This window comes from Dromaius novaehollandiae, chromosome Z (assembly GCF_036370855.1).
Source record: "Dromaius novaehollandiae isolate bDroNov1 chromosome Z, bDroNov1.hap1, whole genome shotgun sequence".
NCBI lineage: Eukaryota > Metazoa > Chordata > Aves > Casuariiformes > Dromaiidae > Dromaius > Dromaius novaehollandiae.
Window position 1 is genome coordinate 82,083,760 of NC_088132.1, and position 27,440 is coordinate 82,111,199.

Consider the following 27,440-nt stretch of genomic DNA (forward strand, 5'->3'; position numbering starts at 1 on the left):
TCAAGTGTACATTTTTATTTTTTAATGGAACATAAACTCCTTTAGAAAAAACATTCATCTGGATGATAACACCCATAGAAAAAAACACCAATCTTGTGTTCTTTTTTTTTTAATTTGGCATTTGTTATTTGCATTTATATTAAAGCAAAGTGCATCTTTCTTATTTTTCTCGTTTATACACATTGCACAATACATAAATAATGATGCTTATAAAACGTCTTTATATTTACAAGTAATAATATATTTATATATAACATAAAATACATTTTTTCTTTAATAAATCTCAGAGTTTTTTTAAGGAGTCCTTTTTTTGTGTGTTTTATTTCCAAAGCACTACGATGCTAAAGTTCCAATGAGAATGCTCTCTTGTTCATTTAAACCTTTATATTTAGAAAAATAGCTTATGTTAAGGTCTAAACATGCTCATTGAGCTAAGAACAGTGTAAAAGTATCATACTTGTGTATGAATTCAAGAAGAAATGAAAGCACAACTGCATTTCCAGATACGATGGTACCGGGATGACCTGATCTAAGCAGGTTCCAACAGACCAACTATCGTGAACACTTTTTCTTTTTTTCCCCCGTTTGTTTTCCTTTGTTTTGTTTTGTTTTTTTGTTTTTCTAGGCTTATGTTTCTGTCACTTTGCATCTCAGCTCAAATTGCAAAGCACGGGCCATGCACGGTTTTCTCCGCCGTCATTTTTTCTCCTCCCCTCGTATCAATCCATGGCAAAAAAAGCAGTGAAAGGACGAGCATCACTTCTTCCAGCGCTCCCGCGGTGGACAGGCAGCTCGACGCCGTGGCAAGGCGTGAACCCCACAAGCCAGACGCTTTTAAAAAAACACAAAAAACACAAAAAACGTGGGGGCAAAAAACTGACTGGCAAGGTTTTGCAGGACCACGTTCACCCCAGCATCCCTCCGGCAGGCGCAGGGAGAGGGTCTCGGCTTAGCTTCAGGCGAGACGCGCTGTCCTTAACAAGTAGCAAGTGACTTCCGAATCCGCCGATCGCATAAGATAATCGTTTCAGAGCAATGAAATAATTATCGTATGCAATTCACCCGCCCCTTCCCGCGCTTTCTCTCGCCCTTCTGAGTTATTGGTCATTCACGCTTTTAAAAAATAGATATATTTATCAAAATCCCAAGGCAAAAATCTTCCCATAAGCTATTTCTCAAAACAGGAAAACAAACAAACAAACAAACAAAACAAAACAAAAAAAACAACAAAAAAAGTTTGCATGAAAAGCAAGCACTCAGAAGGAAATAATAGCAGCAAAGTAGTATAAATGTCATGAGTCCACTCTGTCTCGAGTCATCGGTTATTAAAAATAACCTCCAACCAGCACGGGCAACTGCTGATAAACTGTCTCGTGTAGCACTGGCCCCAGCCCTTCACAAAGCTGATCTGAACAGTAAATCCGGTCCATGGTTGCTGCATGAACTCATGGTCGTTAGGTCTCTGCAAGCTGTACGCCTTCTCGTAGTCAAACGCCTTGATGGAAAACCCTGGAAACACTTTGTGAACCAGCAACGTCCTGGAGTCGGGGTTGTCCAGTGTGGCCGACTTGATGAAGATGGGGTAACTGCTGCGGTTGTAGACCCACACGCCGTCCACTTCCTTGGTGAGCTGGATACCGTAACCGATTTTGCTGCGCACTTTCTGCACCAGCTGGCTCTTGTTGTCCGAATTGAGCTGGCCGAGGCAGAAGCCGTTCCCCTGAGGTAGATCATAGAAGATATCCAGGGAGGGCTCTTGGACAGAATACAGCCGACCCACGCGCGTTTTCTCTTCCCAGTATGCCACCACGCACCAGTGTGACCGATCCCCCGGCTCCTGAAGAACTTGGGAATCTAAAGGACAAGAGGGGGAAAAAAAGAAGAGGAATTGAAGACCGTGGAAGTAACGATACCCAAGAGAAACCGCGCACCACCACGCTGGGCCATGGTCTTCATGACCCTTTCAATGCACACGCAAATGCCCTTATCCTAGCCATGGTTTTCAGAAGAAGATGCGTTAAGGCCCCAGCTCAAGACCATTTCAACCAGCCCCGGTTTTTGGGGTTCACCGAACTTCTTTAATGCCTATCTCCAGTTGGAGCTGGAGCAGTCCAAAATCCCACCGTCCGCTTTCCAAAGTGACTACAGACCTGCTGGCCCCTTTCTGAGGTTGCCGTCGCCCCGGGAGAGCTAGCGCGGCCCTGGGGAGACGGCGCGGCGAAGGGCTGCCCAACGGGAGCGGGAGTTCATGAATCCTCGCCCCGATTCCCATCCGCGGCCTCCGGAGCAGCTCTCCGAAGGGCAGACGAGAGCGCTCCACCTTGCCGGGGCATCGCGGGTTACCCGGGGTTCATTTCTGTATATAAATACGTATTTATGGCACATCCAGCCACCGCAAAATGAGGAACTATTGACGGAGGGACCCAAGTGCTGCCCCATGGGAAGGGAGGGGGACAAGGGAGCGTCGGCGATAGTCCGCGGGGCCCTTTTCTGCCGAGGGAGCGCCGAGGCTCAGCCGAAACCCGACGGAGCAGCAGCTCGGCTGCGGTCTGCGGCGGCAGGGTGGAGACCGGAAGCCTTGCATTTGTTAACAAAAACGGAAAAAAAAACAAAAAAGGGCAAAAAAAGCAGAAGTTCGGTCCCTCGGCCCCGCTTTCCACCCCGACTCTTTCAGCTGCACCCGAGCAGCGGGGCGAACGCGCCGGGCGCGAGACCGAGCGGGGCGAGAGAAAAACCAAGGGGGTGCACGAGAAACGGGAAAACCCTCCCTTGCCGATGCGGAATATGCCTCAGCCCTGCGCTGCCTCGCTGGTAACTCCTTCCAGCCTTCGCAGGCATGTTAAGACCTGGGAACTATTAGCCTAATTGTATCTAGAAAAAAAAAAAAGCTGGGATGGAGAGTGAGCGAGTACTCCTAAAATAAACCTATGTGCACATGGACTGCGGGAGCAGGTAAAACACCCAGCAGCATCCCGGGCTGGGGACACACCACCTGGAAAGCCGCTCCGGCAACCTACGTACCACCTTAACGCAGCACCGTGACATCCCAGAGGAAGCCCGGTGGAAGCACAGGGCATTGGCGAAGGCAGCTCGCCCGCTTGCCCTGTTTTCTGTCTTTTTTTGCTATTAAGAAGCCCGCTTCCCCAACGCGGATTTTTTTCTGAAGGCTCTGAGTTCTGCTTCAAGCGCTGTACTGTGCTCTTTAAAAAAAAAAAAAAAATCAAAATCCCAGCCACACACTTTTAATTTCCTCATTTCTATGCCAGCAAGGAAAATATTTCTCCAGTCGCTGGAGGCAGCTACTAAAAATGGGCCCAACTGCATATTTACGCTGGAGAACGGGGACGATCCCTGCGCCGCGAGCGAGCCCCGGGGCCGAAGCGGGGCTGGGGCGGGGGCCGCGGTGGGAAAGGCTCCCGGCGGCCTCCCCCTTTCGGTGCCTCCCGCCGTGTAACTCGCTCCTGCTGAAACCTGGCACCGAATCCGCGCGATTCGGGGGGGGGAAAAAAAAAAAAAGAAAAAAAAGGCCGCGCCAGGAGGGAAGGGGGCGGGCGGCAGGCGCGGGGCTGGGAAGCGCCGGGTCTCCGATTACCCTCCACCGAAGCCCTCGCCGCCGGGGCGCTGGCGCTGGGTTTCCCACCCGCTCCCCCCGCTTCGCGCCAGGGCGATCCGGGCACGGAGCGCGGAAATTTCCCGGCCGCGGGTCCCGCGGTGCCGCCCCGCTCCCGGGAACCGCGTTTCGGCCTCGCTCCCCGTCGGTCCTCGCAGCCCACCCGGCAATTTTTCCGGCAGACGTCAGCAAAGGGAATTTTTTTCAGATTATACGGATTGCCCGGCCCCCTCCTCCGGGCCGTGGTCCACGCGGTGGCTTTTCCCCGTGCCCTGCCCGGACCTTGCTCCGCGCCGAAGCCGCCTTGCCCCACAAGCCCGGCTCCTTCCCCGGCAGTGGGAATTTTACCCAAATAAAGGACCGAGCTCAGCTCATCACAGAAAAGCAAACTGCTAAAAAAGCAGCTGGCCCGAAAGCGTGTTAAATCCCGGCTCGGTCCTGCAGCGTCCGACCCAAATTTGTACCCGCACGGCAGCAGAACGGCTACACTTGGGGCCTGGGGTTTTCAAAATTCACTATTTATATACACACACACAGGGCTTTTTTTTTTTTTTTTTAAAGATATTTTAACTAGCTGTTTGTTTAAAGAGTCCGGAAAGAAAAGCTACGCTGTAAAAAAATAAAATAAAATAATCCAAGCAACCAACCCACCTAATCAGAGCCTGCGATCAGTGCCTAGAGCTTGCAATTTTTTTTTTTTTGTTTTACAGCAGTTGAGGGAATTTTGGAGCAACGGCCATTGAGCACGCTGAACCCTCACTGAAATTCCTACGAGGTTTTATTTATTTTCTTTAACATAAAAGTATCCCTTTCAGGGGGAGGGGGGGGAAAAAAAGACTTTTTCACCTCGTGTTTGCGCTTGCATTAGCGAAGACCACTTAACAAGTAGCTCATTGCCACTTACAAAGAGTTATTTAATTGCCAGCGCATTAGGGGAAAAAAAAAAGAAAATTCAAAAAAAAAAAAAAAAAAAGAAAACTGCCTTGGCTATGAATGAACAGACCTTTATGGAGGGCTGGAAGTTCATGAATGAATCCCACTAGGTTTTCACTGACATGGGGTGACCAGACCTCAAGGACAAGTCTTAGGTAATCGGGGATTTTTCTAACGCGCCGGTGCCAGCGCACAGCGCGGACGTGCCAGAGCGCCTTCCGCTTGCGGGATTCGGCTGCTGACGGGACGTCTGGTCCAGGAGCCGCGCGAACCCCCGGGGCAGAGCCCAGGCTTCACGGCAAACGCGAGGCGCCGGGCGACCACGTGCCAGCACGCGGGGGTAACGCTTAATGATACAAACACCCACGCTATCATCCGGTTATTAAGCACCCTTCAATCCTCTGCTATCGCGGATTTGTTACGATTTTTTACGGTTTGCACTGCAGCCTGCCTAAGAGCCCCATCAGCAGTGAGGTTTCTGTGTTAAACCTGAGTTTGGACCTGAGCTCGGTTTTCCCAGGCTGCAACAGGAAGACTCACATAGGGCTTTGGCTTTGCAACAACGCCTGGAAGCGGCAGAGAAGCAACTTTCCTCCTCGACAGATACATAATTTTCATAATTTCGGGGTGATGAGAGGGCATCATCTGCATCTACACTTTTTTCTTTAAGTTTTGGTGCTCTTATTACAGGGTGGGGGAGGAAAAGATCTTTTTCATTCGGGAAGAACCGAAACGTTTCAGCAAATTTCAGGTGAGGTTTCTGTTTGAAGGGGGAAAACAAAAAGCCCTTTTGGCTTGAAAAAAATATGCCAGCCATAAATCTTAACCTAAAAGCAAGCATGAAGCCATTTCCATCCCTCCTGTACATCGCTAAATGTTTTCACAGTCCTATAAGGGTGTCTGTCCCCTCTCTGCTCTCAGCAAGGGCTCGGACACTAACGCCGGTGAGGGATATAAGCCATGGGGCTGGGATTGGCGAGAGGCAAATGTCCCTGCTGGTTTCGGCACCGATTCCTCCCGCAATTTGGGGCAAGTCGCTTTATTCCCTGCGTTTTCCAGCTGCGAAGCACGGACGCCCGCATCCTTGCCCCATCACAGCCCCTTTGGTTGCTCCGTTCAGCCGCTACCGTCCTCTCGTTACCAGCGGGAGATATTGGTGCTTGTTTTGACCCCGCCAAAGGTTTCCCTGTAATCGAGCGGCTGCCGAAGCAAGCGGCAAGCCCAGCGCGGCGGCAGCGATCTCGTCCGAGAGGACGGCTCCGGTCCGATGCGGGCGGATGGGGCTGCGCCGGCCCCGTACCCGCCACCACGCACCAGCCTCAGCCGAAACCGGGGACACAGCTCTGCTCCTGCCGAGCCTCTCCGAACGGCACGTCCTCTCCTGGCCCGCTCCTCCGCCACCTCTGCGCCTGGATCCCACCCAGGCGACCAACCCTGACGCAACGCTTTCGCGGTGCCCTCGCCGGGGTCACCGGCGGCTGTGACACTGCAGACGTGACCGATAACCCCGCGCTAGAGGGGAAAAGCCGGCGGACGAACCACAGCGGCCGCCAAGCGCTGCAAGGTCAAGGGTGGGGAAGCAGCGCACCAAGGAGACCCGTTTTAGCCCTTTTTCTACAAAAAAGGCCAGACACGGACTCCCAGGGCAGCAAGGAAACATCGTGGGGTTGTGAGCCGCCGTTCCCCTCGGCATCACCCGGCGAGGCAAAATGTGGTCAAAAAAACGGGTTGCGCGGGTGCAAACAGTGTGTTGTCTCATCGGGGGCCAGCCGGGGTTTTGCCCCCGTGTTACCGCTAAGGACCTTTTTGCAGGAGCCCCGGGAAAAACATACGTGCAAACTCCCATTCGAGAACCGCATCACCGCGATGAGGACACAGAGCATGACCCGCAGCTCGCGATAAGCCAAGAGAAACTGGCACGGAAAAAGAGGAATTTTACCTCCCGTCTAATCTCTCTTGCAATTCGCAGTGTACTGACGGGGGGGAGCAAACAACAACAAGTCCAAAAACTCCTTCCAAGCCAAATTTCCAGGTATGCTTTCAGAACACTAGGAAAAGCAAAGAAAAGCTAAATTGCGGGATACAGAAAAGGGCCTCCGTGCTTTCCACGGCGTTCGCAGGCCCTCTGCATACCCCACCCCAGGGACCGTGTGCCCCAAACCTTTCACAGCCCGCTGCGGACGAGGGCTAGACAGCTTCAACCTCCTCACATCCCGGCTTCGCAGGGCTCCGATTATTGCAGAAAGGCTAATTTGGAAGACAGGCAAGCCTTAAACTCTTGCTGCTCACAGAGAAGACGCGCGGGTGTCTACAGCAGGGATGCACCCGCCTGAGATGCCCCGGCAAATCACTGCCGCTCACTCCTTGGGCCTGCCCAGCCTCACCGCGACAGCAGCCCCCAAAGAGCTGGTGCAGTCTGGCATGTCAACACGTACTTAGGGAGCCCTTAATCTGTGGATTATTGACACGAGAGACCATAACATCTCTTTAGGACCCATTACAGGCTATCGTGTCAGTAGGTACTTAGAGAGTCCTTAATCCGCGGATTGACAGGCTAGACCGTAAATTTGTGTCTACGTCTAATTAGGCAGCTCTTCTTACTCAACATACACAGTAACCACGCGAGCTGAAGAGCCTGAAGATCATTTCTTTAATTTATTAACAAGTTGCCCACCTAATCGCTTAAATATGTCCTTGCTCCCAGCAATATAATTCAATCTTACATAGAAATCCATGTCCGGCCTCAGTGTCCCCCTCCTCAAACTTTTGTTTTCTCACCAGCAATAACATAAAATCTCCCTGTCTGGAAAAAGAGAATCTCTTCCTCTGGACAAAACCCTGCGCCTGAAATCGCTATTCTGTCAAAAGCCATTTTGACGGCAGTTTAGTGTTTTGCCTGGGGAAGAACAGGCTCTTGCACTCCGCTGGTCCAAGTTTTATAAGGGCTGGTATCTGGAAGCCAAGATGTCGCCAGCAGATCTGAACTCCTCGAGTCTGGTGGGGACGCAGCAGATAAAATCTGGCATCAGCCATTAGGGGAAGGAGTCAGGGATTTCCCAATGTTTGTAGCTTGGGCTTCGGTCCAGACTCCTTTCAGGGGTGACCAGCTCCGTGTAGCCCTCCCAAACACTAACGCGTGCCCTCGACTTGGTCCAGGTCCACTACCAGCTCCACTCCTACATTACGACTCCCTGGGGTCCAAAGTTCCCATCACCAGCACCACGGCTGGAAAAACCGCTTGGGAAACCTCTGCCAAGCTTCAGAACAAAAACGAGGTCAGGTTACGTGGTGGAGAGAAGACATCTGATCCCTGAGGACATCCCCAAAGGTTTCCACCCCAACTCGGTGACGCCTTGGATCAGGCCTCTCCCGGGGCGCCCCACGTGGTACCCAGCCCTGAACTTTGCACGGTAATTCGGGGACGGGACGCAAAAACGTGCAAACACTCAGGTTGTCCACAGAGGTTGTGGAGTCTCCATCCTTGGAGATGTCCAAAAGCCACCTGGACAGAGTCCCGGGGAACGCGCTCCAGGTGACCCTGCCGGACTCGGCACGGCTAGCACAGCCTTTGCCAGCACCGGGGCCCAGAAGGGAAGTCCAAGCCTGGAAAATGTAGGAGGATTAATACACATGTGCATGTGCAGAACGGCGAGCTCCTGCATCACGACGCCCAGATTTACCTTGTACAGGTGCAAATTGCAGGGAACGGGGACGGGGAGGGGGCAAACCGAAAAAAAAGAGCCGAAGTGAAACTCCTGAGTGCACGGCGTCCTCCAGACAAGCAATCTGATTCATCGACATCCCATGAGTCACCGCTGCTGTCTAATTACGGCGATTAATCAATGGCCACGGCTAAAAACTGCCCCCGAGAAGAGAAGAACCTCTTCTGTGCCCGGCGACGTTTGCTTTAAAAGCCAGCAGCCACCAGTCTGCGTCTGCTGTGGCGACACGGGGAAGGGAAAAAAAACACACGCGCGCACACCAAAAATGCCTGTCTGCCTGTCTCCGGCGGTGAGAGAGGAGCCAGCTGACTCCAGTTTCCTCCGTACCAGGCTTTGGGCCTCATCAGCCATGCAAATTATAGAGTACCGCGCTGTCTGAAGGCCGAATTTCGACTCAGCTCAGAGAAAAGCCTTAGAGGAAGGGTGGGGATGGAGCAGGCAGCCAAATCCATTCATAATATTTACAGTAAATGGGCCTCTTTGCTGTTGTTTAGTATACAGCCAGTCTAATTATTTTTGAAGTTTTAATTTTTAAGCGCCTCCCGTATCTGCCTCTGCTCTCGCACCCCTCCGCGGTGTGGGAAACTTTGCTCTTTCTTCTGCAAGAGGCAAACTGGGAATCCCTCCCTCGCCCCGGTCCTCTTCAAGAACGAGCCCTGGAGTTGGTTAGGAAAAACAAGTGCTTCAAGGTGGGGACACGGGAGTAGGGAGAGAGGCAAAAAAAAAAGGGTGAACCCTTCTAGAGGAGCATCAGGAAAATCCCACTGGCTTTTCAGGCAAACAAAAGGCAATTCCTCCGCGGCCACGCTGAGGAGGCTGCGGTCCTGCATCCAGGGCCTCCTGGAGAAGCGGAGCATGGCCATGTCGCTGTATGGAGCCCAGCAAAAAAATCCATTTGATTTTCTCCAGAAAACAAAGCAAGCGGCGCTGCCAAAGCAGCTCCCGGCCGCGAACGCCGGCTTGCGGCACCGGGGCGGCCAGGGCCACGCCACGGCGCAACTTGTGCTGCACCGGCTGCGGGACCTTGAAAGCATCGCGAGATGCCCTCAACGCCCATGGACACCTTCTCGCCTGCTTCTCCCTTGGGTCTCCCCGGTGCTCCCACTCAGCCCGCCTTGTCCTCCTGGCTTCAGGGTCGCCTGGCGTTCAGGACCCCGTGGTGTCACCCCATTTTAACGGCAATCAGCGAGGTTCCCGAGGCTCCTCCTGAAAGCGCAGGCTGCCCGAGCTAACATTAAGGAGATGCCGCTGTGCAACCACCAAGCGACGGGGCGCCGGCATCAGCGGCCGGATCCAGGAGGTGAACATACACCTTCGTGCCTGGTTTTCGGTGGCCACCGCCGCCGCACACCCCTTCTCCACCTCCACCCAACCGAGGCTTGAACCAAAGCTCACGAGCAGGAGAACCGGCGCATGAAACGCTCACGGCTTACGACTGCACACGTGGGACTGGCGACGGAGCCTGCCCCAAGAGGGTCTTCCAGCCCTTGCTGCGCTGGAAGAGCACGCACCGTTGATGGACACCTGACGGTCACCCGTTCGTCACCACCCCTGAAGCCAACAGCGGCCACCAGGCTACGGGAGCTGAACGCAGCGACCGAGTGACGTCCCGGCGGATGGAGCCCCAAAACGCTCGCAATTAAGACTAAAATGCAATGAAAGCACGAAAAAGCTCTCTCCCACCCCAACCGGTGGCTCTTCCCTGGGTTGCACCCCGGGCAAAGCCGAGACACGGCCCCCAGGAGAGCCGCAGCTCTCGGCGCTTCATCCTTCCCACCGACAACATGTAGCGACGCGGGTTACACGTTAAAAGGCTTGTAAAGGCCTTAATAAAAACTGATGCATAGTAGGCTAGGATTTCCAAACTGATACCTAATACCCAGATGTGTATTACGATTTTTTCCTAAGCGCATTCCATACACGCACACACACACACACACACACACACACACACACGCACAGCGCGGCTGCTCATCTAATTTCCATAATGAAAAAAATCCTCTCCCTGCAGCACACTGACCTACAATTCTCCCCAAAGTTATTACAAGAGCGAAAACAGACGTTGAGCAAAAAAAAAAAAAAAAAAAAGACCGGCACCCACCCTGCGCCGAGGGCTCTTTCCGAGAGGGTCGGGAAGAAACGCTCGTGGCGCGGGGAGGAAAACGTGGAAAAACACAGGGAGAACAAAAGTCCTTTTCACCGGCGCCCCGTCTCCCCCCGGCCCCCGCTCCGTAACAATTATGAAAACTGTTTAGATGGGATGGCATTTGGAACATTTACTGCATTCCAGCCCATAAATTCCAGGCCCGGATCTGATGGAAAAAGCGCCCCCCCCCCGCTCCCCTTCCCCTCCCCTCGCTTTCATTCCTTCTGTCTTTCTTTACAACCTAATACCCTGTCGACTCAGGGCCAGGGCCTACTTAGGGGGAAAAAAAAACACCCAGCGCCAGACTGGAGACAGCCTGCAGACTGAAAAAGTTAATCATTACTTCTGTCTGCCTCCCTAATCTAATCGCGCCGGCCGCCGCGGGCCCGCGGAACAGCTCGCGCCCGGCCCGGCCGCCGCGGGAAAACGGGCCGGCGCGGGCGGCCCCCCGGCTCCGTCGCCCAAGGCTTGGGCCAAATTCACGCACCCCCCCCCCCCGCTTTGCTCGGGATTAATAACACTTAGCAATTATGGAGAATATTGCGTTCATTAAGTAATTGACCCTGCCGGTGCTGGCAAGGGTCGGCGGCGGCTACGCGGCGTGGGCAGCACCCGGCTTAACCCCCCCCCCCCCGCCCAAAATTGCTCCTCGCTGTCCACCCGCATCGCTCCGTTTTGGGTGGCACGAGGATGCTCAGCCAGGCGCCGCGCCGAGAACCGCTTGCTCGAGACCTAACTACATCATGACACCCCAGGTCTCGCTGGGCAGAAGGAGGAAGCAGGACGGAGGCCACCTCCTGCCCCGTCCAGCCCAATTCTGCATCGGCTGCTCAGAAAAAACCACCTTTCTGCTGTTTCTCCGGCGCGCAGAGGCTTCGAGTGTGTGAGGCCGGGCCGCGGCGACACGCAGGGATACATTTTCCATGCTCGCTCTGGCCGGCCGTGATAAAGAGCAGAAAAAGCTACAGGCCTCTTTGCACCAAGATTTATGAGTTTGTTCCTTCTAATGGGCTTAAAAAGTCTCCGCCTGCTTTCCAAAGAAAATGCATTCATCAGTTCAAACCCAGTGATGTAACTTCGGGCTCCCGACACGTTTTCCAAATAAAACTTCTGTTACTCGATTCCCGCGTCGCTGCTCCGAGAAGGATTTTTGGTATTTATTCACCCCGTCCGCTCTGCCCGGGAAGGGCTTGCGGGACCGCAGCCCCCGCAGCGAAAGGCAGCCGCACAGCGGCGTTGCACAGCCCTCGTGTCACCCGGGTGGACCTCAGAGGGACGGGACTGCTCTTTTCCACTCTTTCGGCCGCTTTTCTGCTCGGCTCCACCACGCTGACCTACCGTGGCTCCCGCACGCTGCAGGGCTGCAGCAACCTACCTGCGCGGCAAACCTCACCGCGCACATCAAAGCGCGGGCAGAAAGACCACCCCTCCCCACCTTCCGTCTTGGAGACCAGCCCTTTTGCTTATATTACCCCCAGCCTTCCTGGGGCCCGGCGTGGCAGGCGCTCAGCCGCCCTGAAGCTGCAATGCCCTGGAATTTTTAGTATCTATAAATTAGAGCCATCGGCTTCACCGCGGAAAGTCTGGAGCCAACTTCCCCGGTTATAAAAGTACAGGATGTTTGAACTTTCACCACCTTCTCAGACATAAAGCAGGTCATTGCAGAAGTTAATGAACACCTGAGCATGAGACGATGGATAATATCAGGGGAGCTTTTGTGCTTTAAAGGACGGCCGACCCGGCGATGGGAAACCTGCTGCGGCAAGGCATGACGTGAACGCAGCACGCCGGGCGATTTTCTTCCTTTGAATGCTGGTGTAATGCTCACCTCGGAAAGCGAGCTCTTATTTAATCAACTCTGGCAGCTCTACAAACAAAAATCTATTCAAAAAGAAAATTACCATCCGCAGCCTCATGCTCGCTTATTATGTACATACACATATATGTACGTACTTGCAACAACGCTCCGAAGGCTTAACAGCGCGGGCAGTTCGGAGCTATTCGCTCCGTGCAAAAATCCGCCTTGCCACCTGCCCAGATGTTCAGCAAAAGGCTCGGAAAAGCCACGCAAGCCTGCCGTGGGCCGGCAATCCGTCAGCTCATCCCGAAGACGGAGAGGCTCCCGGGGACGCATCCGAACCCTCCATTCCCTCCCGCAAGCCAGCGCATCCCTGCGGATGCAAGTTCCCTGCTGCCTCCCATAAGGGTTTTTCTTTGAGAAAGAGTAAGGTAACGCATGGAGCCAGCAGGGTCCCGGAGTCCCACTGCTGTCCCCAAAATTGGGGGACCGACCCCAGGAGCAGCTTAGCTAAGCTCAGTTAAGCAAGCCAGGAGGCATGGAGGAAAGTCCATCACCACCTGGATGAGCTCCTCCACCTCAGCGAGCACCGCCCTGGCCGTACGTCCATCCATCGCTTGGCCTGGCGGACGGCTCCTGGAGAGCCTGAGGACCAACGTGAGGACATCAAGCCTCGGTGGCCTGCTAGGCACAGCGGCCCGCTAATATTTTTCGAGAAAGGCCCAGTAAGTGAGGTTGCGGCTTGACAACGCAAAACATTTGGCTGCAGAGCTTCCAGTAAGAGCTACCAAGTGCTCAGCATTGACGGCAAAGCCCCGATCCGGCACGAACTTGCTCTGCCAACTCAAGTGGGCTAAAAAAACGTCATCGGGCTCAGTGATACCTGTCGGTAACGCTAACGTCATGCCAGGTCAGGTGCTGCCTGTCCTCCCGCAGCCGACCAAGCAGCGTAAAGCCGGGACCATCTCCGCTGACTTGGTGGATCACCACCACGCACCTCCACCCGATCTGCCCCAAATCCGCAGCGGCGGGTGAGCACCGAGCCGAGGGGACACGGAGCGGCAGGAGCCGCGGGGACAGGCAACGGGGAGCTGAAGCTGCAGCGCTTTTTGTGCAGCGAGGTTAAAAGGGTAGAGAAGGGCTGAGCCAGCTCTTACAGAGCTGCTCTTTTTTTTTTTTTTTTTTTTTTTTTGCAAGTTAAAACCAAGATAATGACACTGGGTGGGGACCAATTTTGAGGGCTGAGCAGCCAAACCAAAATTAGTCTGCAAGCCAAGAGCTTCCTAGGCCTCACAGTTTGGGGAAGGAAGCTGAGAAAAGTCATGAAAAGATTCTTCAGTAAAGCGAGAAGCGAGGCCGAGGGTAGCGTTCAAGCAAAGGTGACCCTGCTATTAAAATATTTTTCAACATAATAAAAATAAAATAAAGCGCTCAGCCAGCCTCTCTCCGAAAACCAGGCCCCATGAGAAGTCTCTGATGGGGCAGGGGGGAGCTCGCCTTTTCTTTTCTTCCTCCTCCTCCCCCCCATCACTTTCTTCCCTTTCGCCAGTATGTTTTCTTGTATTTCTTTCTTTTTTTTTCTCTCTCTTGGCTCTTTCCTCATAAAAGACTGATGTAATTTCCTGTCTTGTCCCAATGTTTCCTGTTAATTAACAGGGTGAAAGTTATCATCACATATTTAAATGGCTACCCAAAAGAAAAAAAAATATATATATATATAGGAGAGAATGGCTCTCTGTTAATAAACATCGCGTCATGCCGCAGGCGCTTCTCGGACCGTGGGGCAGGTCTTACGGATGGGACAACCGGGGCAGGGGGATCGGCGTGACCGAGCTGGGTCCGGGGGGGGTGAGTTTGCACCTCGCTGCCCCAGCTTTGCCCGGGGGGAGCAGAGGGAGCCGCGGGAACCGGGCAGCCGCGGGAACGGGGAGCAGCCGCCCGGGCACCGGCGAGCGAGGGCGAACTGCCACCCTTCCCGGGACTGGGATGGAAAATCCCTGCAACGCTAGGCCAGCAAAGCCGGGGGATTTTCTTGCAAAAAAATTAAAAAATGCCAAGAGCGAGAGCGAGACAGCCCGGCTGCTGGCAGTGAGGTCACCCCACCATCCCCTCCAGCTCAACAGGCAGCAGCGTTTGGAGAATACACCCAAGACACTGCTTTTATTAAAAAAAAAAGGCTAATCAGAAGCCAGAGGCCGAGAATCCCACAGGACGGGACACTCGGCTCCCTCCTTTCCCACGGACTTCAGCGCCGCGCGAGCCCGGGCCGGCGACCGGCTCCTCCGCCCGGCGCGGGCGGGCGAAAACGCACGGGATTTGGGCAAAAATTGCCTTCTGCCTCGCGCGCCGCCGCTCACCGGAGGCCGCGCGCCGGCCGTTAATAATATCCCCGGCGCCGAAAATAAACTGGGAAGGAAGCTCCTTTGTGACAGTAGGCAGGCGGCCAGGCGGCCGCGCGGGTCATTCCCGCCGGCCGCGGGAAGATGGTCGGGCTGGCAGCGACCTCCGCCTGGCCTCTCGCGGCATCGCCCCCGGGGGCCCGGGCCACCGCGGGACGGCACCGGCGGGCGCCCCGCTGCTCCCCACCTCCTCACCCCCCCCCGGAGATGGTTTTCCTCCTGGGAGCTGGGTTTGGCGTCGGGGCGCTCCGGCACGGCAGCGGTCCATGGCGATGGCCTGGTGGGACCCAACGTGGTGGATGCATCTCCCATGGCTTGGAGCAAGCGGGGCACCTCGCTCCATGTTGATGCAACCCCGCCATGTCTCCTGGGGCAAAAGCAGCAGATTTTGGATACCTGCTCCAAATGGAGGTCCCTCCAGCTCCCAGGAGACCAGGGATGAAGCATCGTCCCACTGTTGGACCTTGAGATGGTGGGCACCCATCTCCCCTACCTTGGAGAACATATAAGGTGGCTGCACCCTCAACCTCCGCATTTAGAAACGACATCACGCTGCGCCCCCCCGTCCCCGTCCCTGTCGCTGATAGAGGCGCGGGGTTAACATTACTTGTTCCTATAGTGTAACCGATACCCGATCACAGACATCGTAGATGGAAAAGATTCAGAGCCCGTCCCTGCCAGCTCAGGCCCGCTCCCTTACGAGTGTTTTTGTCCCGTCTCGTTTTCAATGTCCCAAGCGATCAGGTTTCCGCCGCCCATTGGGACATTTTATTTTGCAAGCAGACGCCGTTCCCAACCGCCCGGGCACACACCTCCCTGGCACCCACCTCCCTGGCACCCACCGCCGGCGGCCGCTTCTCCCTCGCCCTCCTCCCCAGAGCAACCGCAGCTCGCTCAACGCTGCAAGAGCGGCCCAGAAAGCCATTTGCAGCGGCGCCGAAAATATATATGATACAATGTATGATAACTTTGCAGAAATAGTGCATATATCGGGGATTACCCCAACAGGCAATGCCAGTGTGTTTTTCCCCTTTTGCGGAAAACTCGGCAGCGCTGGGTTACAAATATAGCGAGTTTAACATCGGGAACTCTCCACTTCTCTTTTTTTTTTTTTTTTTGCTTTTTCACCGATCTGCTCCTCCGGCGAGGCTCGCCCCTCACCCGGGCGCCGGGGCGGGTGCCAGGCGGCGGACGCGCTCCCCGGGGCCGGCGCGGCCGCCGGCTGCCGCGGTCAGATGATGCGCGAGGCGAGCGGCGAGGCTCCTAGCCTGGCAGGCGGCCGGCTCCGCTCCCGCGACTCCGATGCTGTCATCTCAGCGTTAACCCCTCGTAACCTCCCCGGCCCGCCGAGGCCACGTTTGCTGGAGGTTTTCTCTGTTTTTCTTTTTTTTTTTTAAGGCCAGGGCACGGGAAAGCAGCGGTGCAAGGCAGCGGGGCATTAAAAATAATATTTTTTAAAGGATGCATTGCTCAGAAATAAATGACTTTGGGAGAGGGGGGGAAAAAAAAGAGAGAAAAACATCCCGAGCAATTGTTTATCCCCGAGACAAACATACGGTCCCAGCGACGCAGGAAGATGTCTCAATTTCGGGTTATAATAGGATGCCGGTTTGTAAATAAAGGCATCGCACAGGAGGTTATACACCCCGTGCGGGAGGCAGGCGGGACGGGAGAGCGCGGCCGGGAGCGGCCGCTCGGGCTCCTGCCTGCACCGGGCCAGCGGGACGCTGCCGCCGCCGCCGCTCCCGGGAATAGCTCCAGGTTTAGGGAAGGTGCTGGGCCGGGCCAGCGGGGATGCCAGCGGGGATCAAAGGCATAGTGAAACATTCCAGGCCTGCGTGACGAAATGCCGCCCGCCGCCGCCGCGAATCCCGCCGGCAGTGGAGCGCCGCTGGCCGGGAGGCCCGGAGCAGCCTCGGCCCGGCACCCCGTCCCCCTTGGGTGGAAATTCAGGCTGGTATTTTATCAATAACCCTTAATAAAGAAAAAAAAAGGTGGTTTGCATCCTCGTCTGGCTTTCTCGGTGCAAGCTCTGGGGCTCTTGGAGCCACCTTGCCCCCACCACCCACAGCCAGCTCCTACCGCGGGAACTGGGATCCCAGCGCGGGAACTGGGATCCCGCCGCTCGCCCCCGGAGCCAGCCCGGTCCCCGCGAGCCCGGCATCCCCCGTTCATGCCGTTCAGCTCAAAACACAGCAAAAGCCACCCCCCAGGCTCCTCCTTATGGGAATTATTTATATCTCCGCCGGGATATTTTTGCCCTGCTCTTCGCCCCGCGCCGAGGAGACAAAGGGTCCGGATGGGGGGCACCTGAGCACGGCGGGAGATGCCGTGACCCACGAGCCCCCCAGCACCCCCAGAGCCACCAGGGATAAAAACCAAGGAATAAGTGAGCTGGGAGCGGGGAGGGAGCGTGGGCACATCCCACGGAGGACGGGGCGAGCGGGAGATGGAGCACGAGAACCGGCGGGGAGCAAAGGATCAACCAACACCGCCTTAAAATCCGGCCAAGCCACGCGGGCTCCACGGGTTGCTCTGGTCCGATTTTGACCTCTGGAACAACCCTCACCCCCACTTTTCTTTTGTTTTTCCTCCTGTTTTCGAAGGAAGCCCACTGGGCCCCAGAGGTTTAGCGCGGCCGTGCAGCAGGTCCCTCCCTCTCGGCGCCACGTGCCAGGAGAGCCCCGCCGGAGGGAAGGTCGCCCCGAGCGTTTGGGGAGGAACCAACGCTTCGCCAGGGACCCCCCGCCCCGGCGATGACGTTTTCGCGTGCATTCGCTTTTCTCCCTTTTTTTTTTTTTTCTTTCCCCTCCTCTTTTTTTTTTTTTTTTTCTTCCCTTGCCAAAAGCATCAAGCCGCGGGCTGCAGGCTCCCGACCTTCCTCCCGCCCTGAACTGAGCCCCATTCATTAGGCCGCCTCTCCGCGGGGCTGGGCCGGGAAGGAAAACAGCCAGCGGAGCCCGGGGAAGGGAGAGGAGGCTCGGACGGGTTACGGCGAGGGGGAACGGCGCGCCGGGGCTCGTCCGCCCACCTCCTCCGGGATCCGGCACCGAAGCCGCCTCCGGGAGAAGCAAGGAGCCACGCTGGTGGCCCGACCCGAGCCTCCTCTCCCAAGAAAGGCTCCTCGCCGGGACGGCGATCCCTTTTTTACCGCTCGCCTTGCGATGTCAGCGTCTTTCCAAAACCCCCATGCGAGCTTCCCTGCCAGCAGAGCCGTTAACCCCCGCCTGGCCCGCGGCCCAAATTCCCTCTTGCGCCGATAGCGATCTGCCTTGCTAAATCCTACCCTGCTGGCTGGGAGAAGGGGACGGGACCTCCCTTCCCCGGCCCTGCAATGGCCACGCTGAGTCCGGCTGAAGGCTACGACCAAGGTGGCACCGGCCGCCCTTCTCTGGTGGCCCAAGTGGCCTCCAGCTGGGCTCACAGGTGGCTTTCGGTGCCCTCGGCAGAGCCGCTCTCCATGCAACCCCCAAGGTGCTCCTCAGCCAACCCATCTCATCCACCTCCAGATCTGCCCAAGTTGGGCATCGCCCCTTCTTCCAAAGCGGCCTATGAGCAGCATCAGGGCGCGAAGATGGGGTCCATCGCCGGCCTCCCGCGGGAGACGGAGCCGGCGCTTTCCCGTTGGGCACCCATGACCCACGCTCAGCTATCCAAGGGGCAGAAACCAAGCGCACCCCCTTAAAGCCCTGCTCAAACACAACTCTTCGCCTCACTAAAATATGCAAAAAAGAAAAAGAGAGAGAGAGAGAGAGAGAAAAAGTTAGCTTTGGAGCACGGCTGCAAACTGCGTTTATTTTCCTTTCTTGCCTGGGTCTCTCCAGTTGGGAATTTTCGGAGCTGCACTTCTGTGCGTGGAGCGGAGATGCCAGTAAATCAGAGCAAATTCAAAACAAATGCTCTTTCATGTGGAGGCATTCGGCTTTGTTTCAGGGCCTGTGTAGCTAACCGTATCCCTCCATGAGTCAACTCTCCTATCAGCTCCTCATTAAACTAAATGGCTACAATTACATTTGTGGAGGAAAAAAGAGCGGTTAATGATCGTAAAAGGCTCCGTTTCCAGGCTTTTTTTTGGCGGGGTGGGGGGACCTTTGATAACCGAGGCCCCCCCCTTCCAAAAAAATCAAATTAAATAAAAAATTAGCCTCGAAGGGGAGTGAATGCGCAGAAATTATTAAGGCAGCCTCCCCCCGCGGAGCACCCCGGCCCGGCGCTGATGTGCCGGGAGATTAGGCGACCCGGCGGAGGCCCCGGGGCCGGCGCTCCCGGGCGGGCGCTGCGGTTTCCTGCCCCCCCCCGCCGCCCCCCGCCTCCCCTCCAGCAGCAGCCCAGACAGACGAGATGTTATCGATAGCCCGGACCTCGCAGAAAGCCCCCTTTTAAAAGCGACGACTTCCTCTGCTTATTCCAGGCGGCATCCTGTGGATCCCGGCCGCCCCTCCGCGAGGAGAAAAAAGAGGGGGAAAAAAGAAAAAAAACCTCACAACATCCTTACTGTGCTGTTTTGCACCGTCCCTTTTTCCTTCCCAAAAGCAATAGGCTGCAAAGCGAGGAAAAACCCAACGCTCCCCCAAAACACACTTAAAAAAAGAATAAAAAAGGGCAACGAGTCGCTCTGTTCCCTTTCCCCCTCCGTTTGATTAATTCTCATTAGGGCCGTTGAGCAAACACCATGCTCCCCTCTCGAATAGCAGCCAGGGTATATATTACACGGCAAGAAAAACAAACAAGGCGCGCTTAAAGGCATCCACACCGAGCACGATTCCTGGAGAGCGCGCAGGGCCCACGCGCCTCCGAAATCCCAGTGCTCCGCGAGGCCAGCGAGACGTCCCGCCGACGGGAAGCCTGCACGGGCACGCGGGGACGGCGTTCCGGGCGCTCGGCCGTCCCACGTTAACGCTTCGGGACCGGGAACGATGCCAAGAGCCCAGCTCCGTGGAGAGGAGAGCTGCCCTTGGAGGTGCCAGGGATGGGACGTCTTGGAAAAGCCACAAAGCTCCCGTTGAAGCCCAGAGAGCGGTGGGGAAACCGCCCTCCAAAGACCCGTAACGTCACCCGCAGGCAGGGGCGGCCAACGGGAGAACGAGGGATACGCAACACCTTCTCCAAGGTTGCAGCCACGGTTTCTCCCCAGGCATCGCAACAGGATGGATGGAGCAGATGCCCAAGCATGGTCCACGTGCAGGCTGCACACACCACTTCCCCAACGTACGGCCCGCCAGTGGGTCTGCAGCTGCCCCACGGAGCGGGCACCCATGCGCTGCCTCCCTCCCACCCCCATGCAGTCCCACGGGCAAGGAGAAGACATGGCACAAGGTGCAGGTGCCCTCAGCCACAGGCCCACCTAGCACTGCCGGCCCACCGGTAACGCTTGTTGCAAATCACAGCGTAACACAACAGCGGGGAGTGGGTACACCTCACAACTCGTGCCCGCAAAACGCCACACGCGAGTTACCCCAACAAAAACACAGCCCACAACAAGCGTCCAAACACCGCGCTAGCAGTCCCAGAAACACGGCGGAGGTGGAACGAACCACAGATATTCAGTCCTCCTGCAAGCGTACAACCACACCTGCTCCAACAGTCTGAACCCTCTAGCGAATAAACTGCCAGTATCATTTAGCCTTCCCCAGCCTTGCTCCAAAAACTGATGGAGCATAAGGCTGGAATCCAAAGGAAATACGGACTTGGGAGGACGGAGAGCTTAGCTCGGGATTGTCAACACCACCCCTCCAAGCGAGGTACTCGGCTGCTACCGAAGAGAAACCCAACTCTCCCTTTGAGCACGCCTTCCTCAACAACTCGCATCCTCCAAACTCCCCAGCGTGGCTTTTTTTTGCTCATTTGGGCCCCCCTGGTCAACGGGAATGGCAGGGACACAGGCAGAGAGGGGCCGGCCCGAGAAACGCGCCCGACGGTAAGGTCAACAAGAGAGGTCTTACCTGAAAGCCCCCCAGGGGCTAGACAATTAGTTCCCCCTGTTTCAGTGGAGGAAGGCACAGAGTCTGGACAATCTGCTGCGGCAGAGGGAGAGAACAAGAAATAAGTATATATTCGTTTGGGAGCACGCCGTAAACAACGCCAAGAGCAGAACACACATTCCAAAGCGCTGAACAGGAAGCTATTACTAATTGTCTGCACAGACACGGTAGTTCATCAAGATGCATCCACCCTAACTCATCGCCTCCATCAAGGCTCTGCGCTGCACTTAATCACCAGCCAATGATGATCATAGACTGGCAAAAATTACAGACCGTTTGCCATCTTTCTGTCCAAGTCACCGGCTAATGAAATCCAGCCCATCATCTGTATGACATAACTGACTGAGCTCCCCAAGTGCCTAAACTGTTGCTTTCTACGTTGAATTTAGCCAACACCTGCACTCGCCCAAGTGCAAACTGAAAGGGAAATGGCTTACTGCTCCCCTTTTGCTGCAAACGGTCTAATGTTAAGAGCACTCCCGTCATCAGCTTTGTCATCACTGGTTCTCCGCGGATCTCATATGCCACCGATCACCTCCTGTGAGCACAGCATGCACCTACGAGGCCTGGCCAGACAACACCTACTCCTCCGCGCGCTACCGAAGGTATAGGAAAAGGTTAAGATCGGATGGCTTTGGTCACTACCCCAGAAGACACGAGCTCAAGGAAACACCACAGCTGAGCGGAGCTGAGGTCAAGAAAAGAGATCCATAAAGTTCACGCAACCTTCAGGGTCTAGGCAGACTGTCGGCGAGTTTTGGTTTCATCACATTTGGGCTCCCTACCGACATCCCTTTGCTCACTGCTGTGTCTCAAAGCAAGGGCCACCGCTCAGAGGGCTGAGGCCAGGTAAGTCATCTTTCCAGAATTCATCCCTGAAATCCTAGTGAAAAAAAAATGCCTGTGTGTACAACCTCATTTTATCACAGCAAAGTATAAGCCCTAACAGGAATATACAGTTTAACAGGATATACTTAATCAAACTGAAAACAATGGGGGAGACAGGAAATGGACTTACTTGTGAAATACTGTATATTATACACTCGCTAAATGCCTGGTAGTGTTTTCTGGGTTCCAGAGAAATATGCTTTTGCCTGTTTTAACCCCTTCCAGTTTCTAATCCAGACAGTTCCCCTATACCCTTCCCCTGAGATGACTCCAACCGCCTTGGCTACAGATGTGGTCTGAACACAGGCTGGACTATCCCACACATGGTGCCCCATGCTGGGCTCCGATCTGCCCCCATCAGACGTGGCGAGCTCCCCCACGAGTCCCCGTGAGCCCTGGGGTATAAAAGACATGATTTGCCCTTTCCAAATCATCTTACTCTGGAGGTCATACATAACCAGGTCCTCTCTTAGCACGCTGGACACTCTACAGAAGACGAGGATCTAATTCACGGGATGGTAGGAGAGAACCCCACCAGTATGTCCACTGAGGACTTAAAATACATAACCCTAATGATGAGATTTACAGCAATCCTGCTCCAGTTTGACTCCAAACACAAGGGCCATTTGGAGTTTCGCCACCGAGGCTAAAAGCAAGGATAGATTCAGAGGCTCCCGAAACACTGGACCGCTTCCTGATCAGCAGTAACAGTCAAAGAAGAACTAAAGTATTCCATTATCGTTGACTTCTCTTGACAGCTACCAGCTCCCTTCCCATGTCCCATTATCCAACAGCCAGTTTGCTTTATCAGTTAATCACAAAAATCCCTCTAAAGCAGAGAGCCAGCAGTCTCCTTACAGGACACAGCGCTGACATGGCCTTCACCCCAGAACAAGGGTGATGATCCCATATGGAACAGGCAGGAAAGCATGGACCTCCTGAGCTCGTAGCACTAAACGCAGCTAGTTTTAGCCTCGCACAATTCTTATCACCCACAGATGAGCCAAGGGCATTTGCTAGTACGGGGCACACTGGCTCACTTTACGTTTGGCACTGGGGAGGTCATAGTCTCAAAGGCTTACGCAAGTCTACTGCATGCAAATCTCTTCCCAAAATTCTCCTACCGCAATATAAAACCATCATGGAGACATACAATTACTCCCGGTGGCTACTGGCCCAACTTTGCAAGGTGCCGAATATTTCCTGGAAGCTGCCAAACCTTCAACTCCCATGAAAATCAAGGCCACGTGAGGACACGTGACTCTGCAGCTAGCTCTCAGCAGGTTTCCTGCACTCCGATACCCAGGCTCCACCTCGACCAGCCACCCAGGAGAGCGTGCACACCAAGGCTTGTGCGCATCCCAGCCGGGGTCACCACGTAACCATGAGTGAAACCACCCCCTTCACTGGAGGGATCTCCTCTGGTCAGCAGTGCTGGAGATGCCTTCAGGAGCAGGGTCTAGACAGAGCCACCAAGGACTGGGCAGCACAGGCGAGTGCTGGGCCGGGGCAAGAGGAATACATGGGACAAGGGGCCCTAGCAGAGGCTACGGGTGCATCCGTACCAGATGGACAAAATATCTGCTTGAATCCTGGTGTCTGAGGGCACCACTGTGCTCCTTGTCTCCAACACAGCCATACGTGGTAGCTCCTGCAGAGACGTCAGGCTTGTGGAGCCCATGTACACCCCTCCGGGAGCTCAGCTTCACCTGCCGTGGGCTCAGCAGTGCATCGGCCCCACAGGCTTGCGGGGGGAGCCCGGCCCCTTGCAAGTTCCTGCTGCTGATGCCTGGAAAGGTCCCAGATAAGCAACGGTGAGAGGAACTCATCTGAGTTCCTTCTCCTTGAGGAACGCATCTGAGCAAGCTGGCCCAGACCTACACCCTTCCCGCAGGTAACACGGCTGTCAGAGCAGATCTTCCTGATCTATGGAAAACATACGAGTATCAAATCCATCAACCCACAAACGCACGTGGCGTTTAGGCGACCGTGGCAGACCCTCCGGCTCCCTGTCTGTCCCGGCTTTCCTTAAGCAAATGACACAACCTGTCTGAACCTCCACCACCTCCAAACAAGCGTCTGAGGTAATCTCCACCTAACACACTGGCAACCACTGCTGCAGGCTGGGCACACGGCGATGCCTACGTATCTGCCATACGAAGCACTTGCGAGACTTAGCACCAGGCGCCTAAATATTTTTATTACCACTATCACGCTTCATGGAGAAGCGCCGTGTCAAGTTTCCCGTTGCATGCACCGTTCCCTGCTACCGTTGCAGAGAGTTTTTCCAAGTTGCCCAACTATAAATGGAGGGATCGTTCCTAACCCACGTCCTAGAAGGGTGCTGGCAGCCCAAAATGGCTCGTTTTAATCGCCCATGTAACACGTTTCATGCTCTCCCACCCTAAGTTACTGCTCCTCTCTCCTTTAACCAGTCTAGGGCAATATTCATCCTAAAGCTTGGAAAGAGAGGAACCAGAGACCCCAGCACGGCTCTGCCAGCTGCGAGCGATGGCCGGGATACCCAGACATTAAATTTGCTCTTGTTCTCTCCACGACAGCCCTGATGAAAGCGGGAACGCGCATGCACGCAAAAACCCGAGGCGGCCGGAGCCACCTGCAATGACAGACTTATGGGCTCCTCCCGCGCCTGCCGCTGCTCCGCGCGCCCTGTTACTCAGAGTTCAACCGCCAAATGGGTTTTTCTTTCAAAAAGGAAAAAAAAAAAAAAACTGGAGCTTTTTGGTGAGTAACCCAGTTGTTTCTGCGTTTCCGATTGGCAGCATTAATCACTTCCTATTGGCTGATACGAGCAACTTTTCCTTTCGAAATGGCACATTCATGCTCTGCGGCTTTTCTGTTTACACACATTTTGCTACCTTATGTCAACACTTGCTAATGAATAAATATATCACTCGACTAACTGAAAATGAGGTCCTGGCAAAGGCAGATTGGATGTTTAAACCCTGCTAATAGATTTATCCTAGCATCTTTACGGGAAACCGAAGGCCAGCGTTAACCCTTCTTTCCTTGAGCTTCACGGGGGCAAGGAGCCCCCCAAAACCCTTTGCAGATGGGTTTAAGTCCTGTGCCAGCACCATCAGTAGGTAAAAACAAAGGAAAGAAAAGGGGGAGATCTCAGCAGCTGAAGCTTTTCAGGAAGCCCAGCAGGGAAACAGCCAAAATCATGCGTCTTGCCCCAAAACGAAACTCTTTGCAACCCTCAGTCCGTGCTATGGAACAGCCCTTTCCAACCCAAACAGCTCCGCGGCGCTCGCGAGGGATGTTGACCATAACACTGATATCCCCTCATTAATTAAGGACCATTTATCTCGTGTTTTTTCAAAATATTTCGCGCTCTGCAACCCAACCGCTTGCTAAACAGCTCCGCCGGTTTCCACGCGGCGTCGAGATGCTCCCTTGTGTCACTGGGAGTTTGCAGCGCGGAAAACACGAGGGCGGCATAGGCTCCAGCCCAACTAAGCAAGGCACTAGGTACCATTCCCTCGGGAGCCTGGTCCTAGGCAGGATGGGACCTGCTACCCGGGGTGTCCAAAGCGGCCTCGCTTTTTGCCTTTCTTTCGTTCTTTTTTCCAGCACGGGCTGAGGGCAACCTCAAAATGAAAAGACCAACTCCACCAAGGCGGTCCCGTGGGACCTGCCCGGGCTCCGGGAAACTCAACACCAGCAATTTTAGGGAAACTGCTCTTTTGGCAAAGCAGGACCCAAGACCGGCTTCCAAAACACTCGACTCCCTTCCGACTGACAGACACAACCGAGCTACAACCAATCCTTCCCATCCATCAGTCCTGGGGGAGAGGGGGCGGCTTGGCGGAGCGCTGCCCCTCCCCGGCTGCATCCCCGTTTCCCATTTTCCCTAGCTCTTCCCTGCTCCCGCAGCGCCAGCCCTACTCCTCCGAGCCGGCGAGCCGCCGCCAGCCAAGGGTTTGTGCAGACGACCGCAGGGGAGCTGGTGCCAGCCTCACACGGGCTTCTCCCCTGGCATCCCGACATCCAATTACAAGCAACAGGCACGCGGAGCCGGGCTCCAAAAGGAAAAAAAAAAAGGGAAAAAAAAATCCTGCTTTTCTATCCCCCTTCCTCCTTTTCCCCACCTGACAAGGCGGGATTAGACTCCCCTAAAACACAAAAAGACTTCTCCGAACCACACGTGTCAAGTCTCATTTGGCTCCTCGGCCATCACAAAGTTCCCTGCCCAAGCGACTCCGCCGCACCGCTTCCCGAGCTAAATCCCCCAAAACGCCCAGGCCGGCGCGGGAGCGGGCAGCACGGCTTGCACCCGGCCTCCGAGCCCGGCCCATCGCCGCTCCGAGCTGCCCGCCGGCAGCCGCATCCCCGGCCGTGCGCTTTCCGCTCGCAGCCATCCCGGCTTCCCAGGCAGAGCCGAGCAGCCAAGGCCTACGCTGCGATCCCAATCCCTCCTGGAGCCTCCTGCCCTCGGTTTTGTTTTTTTTTTTTTTAAACCCCAGTCTGTGCAGAGCATTTCTTGAACACATCCCACGTTAATTCTCCCGGGGGGACGGGGAGGCACACGCACACGCGCAGGCAGCCCAAAAGCGAACCGCGTCCGCGCAGCAAAGCCAGGAGACGTCTCCCCCGGGAAGGGGGCTGCTCTGCCTTCGCACCCGAGCCCAGCGGCCCGCACTCAGAGAGCTCTACTCACCCGTTGGTTTGAGAAAATCCATCGGATATCTGGAGTAGGGTGGAGGGGGAGACTCTGGAATTAGAAAAGTAGAGAGAAAATAAAGGCAGAGCCATGAGAAAGAAGAAGGAGAAGGGAGGGGAAAAAAAAAAGAGGGAGAGATAGGAACTTATGATAACAGTGGCATTCTTTTAGCCAAACTGTTTGTCTTAGCTCTGGGGGTTGGAGGCAGGGCAGCGAGGCGGTGATTGCCTTGATATTTAGCTGTCAGATAAACAAAAGGGGCCGTCTGGCGCCAGTCTCCCTGCTATCTGCCGCTCGGGCTGTCTGCGCGGGGCCTCCTTGGCTCGCCGCGGCCGCGGCCGCCCGCCCGCCCGCCCGCCCGCGCCAGGCGGCCCCTAATCCCGCGGCCCCCCGCTTAAAAAAAATTTTCTTATGTGTATGTGTGTGCATAGAGGCATGGGGAGGAAAGTTCCGTGGCGCGTACCTAGCTCGCAGAGCCGGCTGAGGTGGTGCGGGTTGCAGCAGACGAGCTCGGGGTGCGCCTTGCCATAGGACTCGCAGCCGCAGAGGCGCTTCACCTCGGCGCAGTGGCGCAGGTCGGGCCAGCGGAACACCTTGCACAGCAGCAGCGGCAGCGGGTACCAGTGCGCGCCGAGCCGCGCGTCGGCCGCCTTGGCCGGCAGCAGCAGGCAGGGCGTGCGCGCCCCGCCGCGCGACTCCACGGCGCGCAGCAGCCCCTCCAGCTGCCGCTCCTTGAGCCGCTTGAGCACCGCGTGGGTCAGCGCCTTGAGTTCCGCCTCCGCGCCCGCCTTGCCCGCGCAGCACCCGCGCCCGGCGCCGCCGCCGCCGCCGCCGCCGCCGCCCGCCGCCGCCGCCGCCGCCGCCACCGCGCCGCCGGGCTCGCCCGCCGCCTCCTCCTCCTCGGCGCCGCCGGGCGCGCGGCTCCGCCAGAGCCGCCGGACGAGCGCCGAGCGTTTGGTCCTGAACATGCGGCACGCGAGGGAGGGCCCGCGGCTACCACCCGGGCATGCCGGCCGCCACTCATGAAGCAGCCGGGCGCCGAGGCGCGGCGGCGGCGGCGGGCGGCGGCAGGCGGCGAGCGGCGGGCGGGCGGCGGCGGCGCCGAGGCGCGCTGTGGCATGCGCCAGCCTCCGCGCCGGGGGGCTGCGCGCGGCGGGGGGGGGTGGGGGGGGTGGGGGGGGGAGGGAGGGAGAGCCGCCCCCCCCGAGGGTCCTCGGGCTGGGCGAGGCGGGGAGCCGCCGCTGCGCGCGGGCGCCAAAAAAAAAAAAAAAAAAAA

General features: G+C 55.9%; 1 protein-coding gene across 3 annotated transcripts; it reads right to left on the bottom strand.

Annotated features, from left to right (window-relative positions):
* LOC135324606 (mothers against decapentaplegic homolog 7-like) lies at window positions 1–27,440 on the bottom strand. Of its 3 annotated transcripts, none has more exons than XM_064501212.1 (4): window positions 26,628–27,439; window positions 26,162–26,215; window positions 20,551–20,622; window positions 1–1,854 (listed from the first exon to the last, which is right to left on the bottom strand). In XM_064501212.1, exons 1-4 carry the CDS (start codon window positions 27,130–27,132, stop codon window positions 1,316–1,318), a joined length of 1,170 nt encoding a protein of 389 aa, XP_064357282.1. In that variant the 5' UTR covers window positions 27,133–27,439; the 3' UTR covers window positions 1–1,315. The 3 variants fall into 3 exon arrangements, with proteins under 3 accessions (XP_064357282.1, XP_064357281.1, XP_064357283.1); XM_064501211.1 differs by having other exon boundaries at window positions 20,551–20,625; XM_064501213.1 differs by lacking the exon at window positions 20,551–20,622 and having other exon boundaries at window positions 26,628–27,440.

Excerpts from the sequence above, each read along its gene's own strand:
- LOC135324606 (XM_064501211.1), bottom strand. The coding sequence starts at position 27,132 with ATGTTCAGGACCAAACGCTCGGCGCTCGTCCGGCGGCTCTGGCGGAGC. Across the intron at positions 26,216-26,627 it reads CAGCCGGCTCTGCGAGCTAG|AGTCTCCCCCTCCACCCTAC; the intron begins GTACGCGCCACG and ends TTCTAATTCCAG. Across the intron at positions 1,855-20,550 it reads AGCCCCTGGGGGGCTTTCAG|ATTCCCAAGTTCTTCAGGAG; the intron begins GTAAGACCTCTC and ends CTTGTCCTTTAG.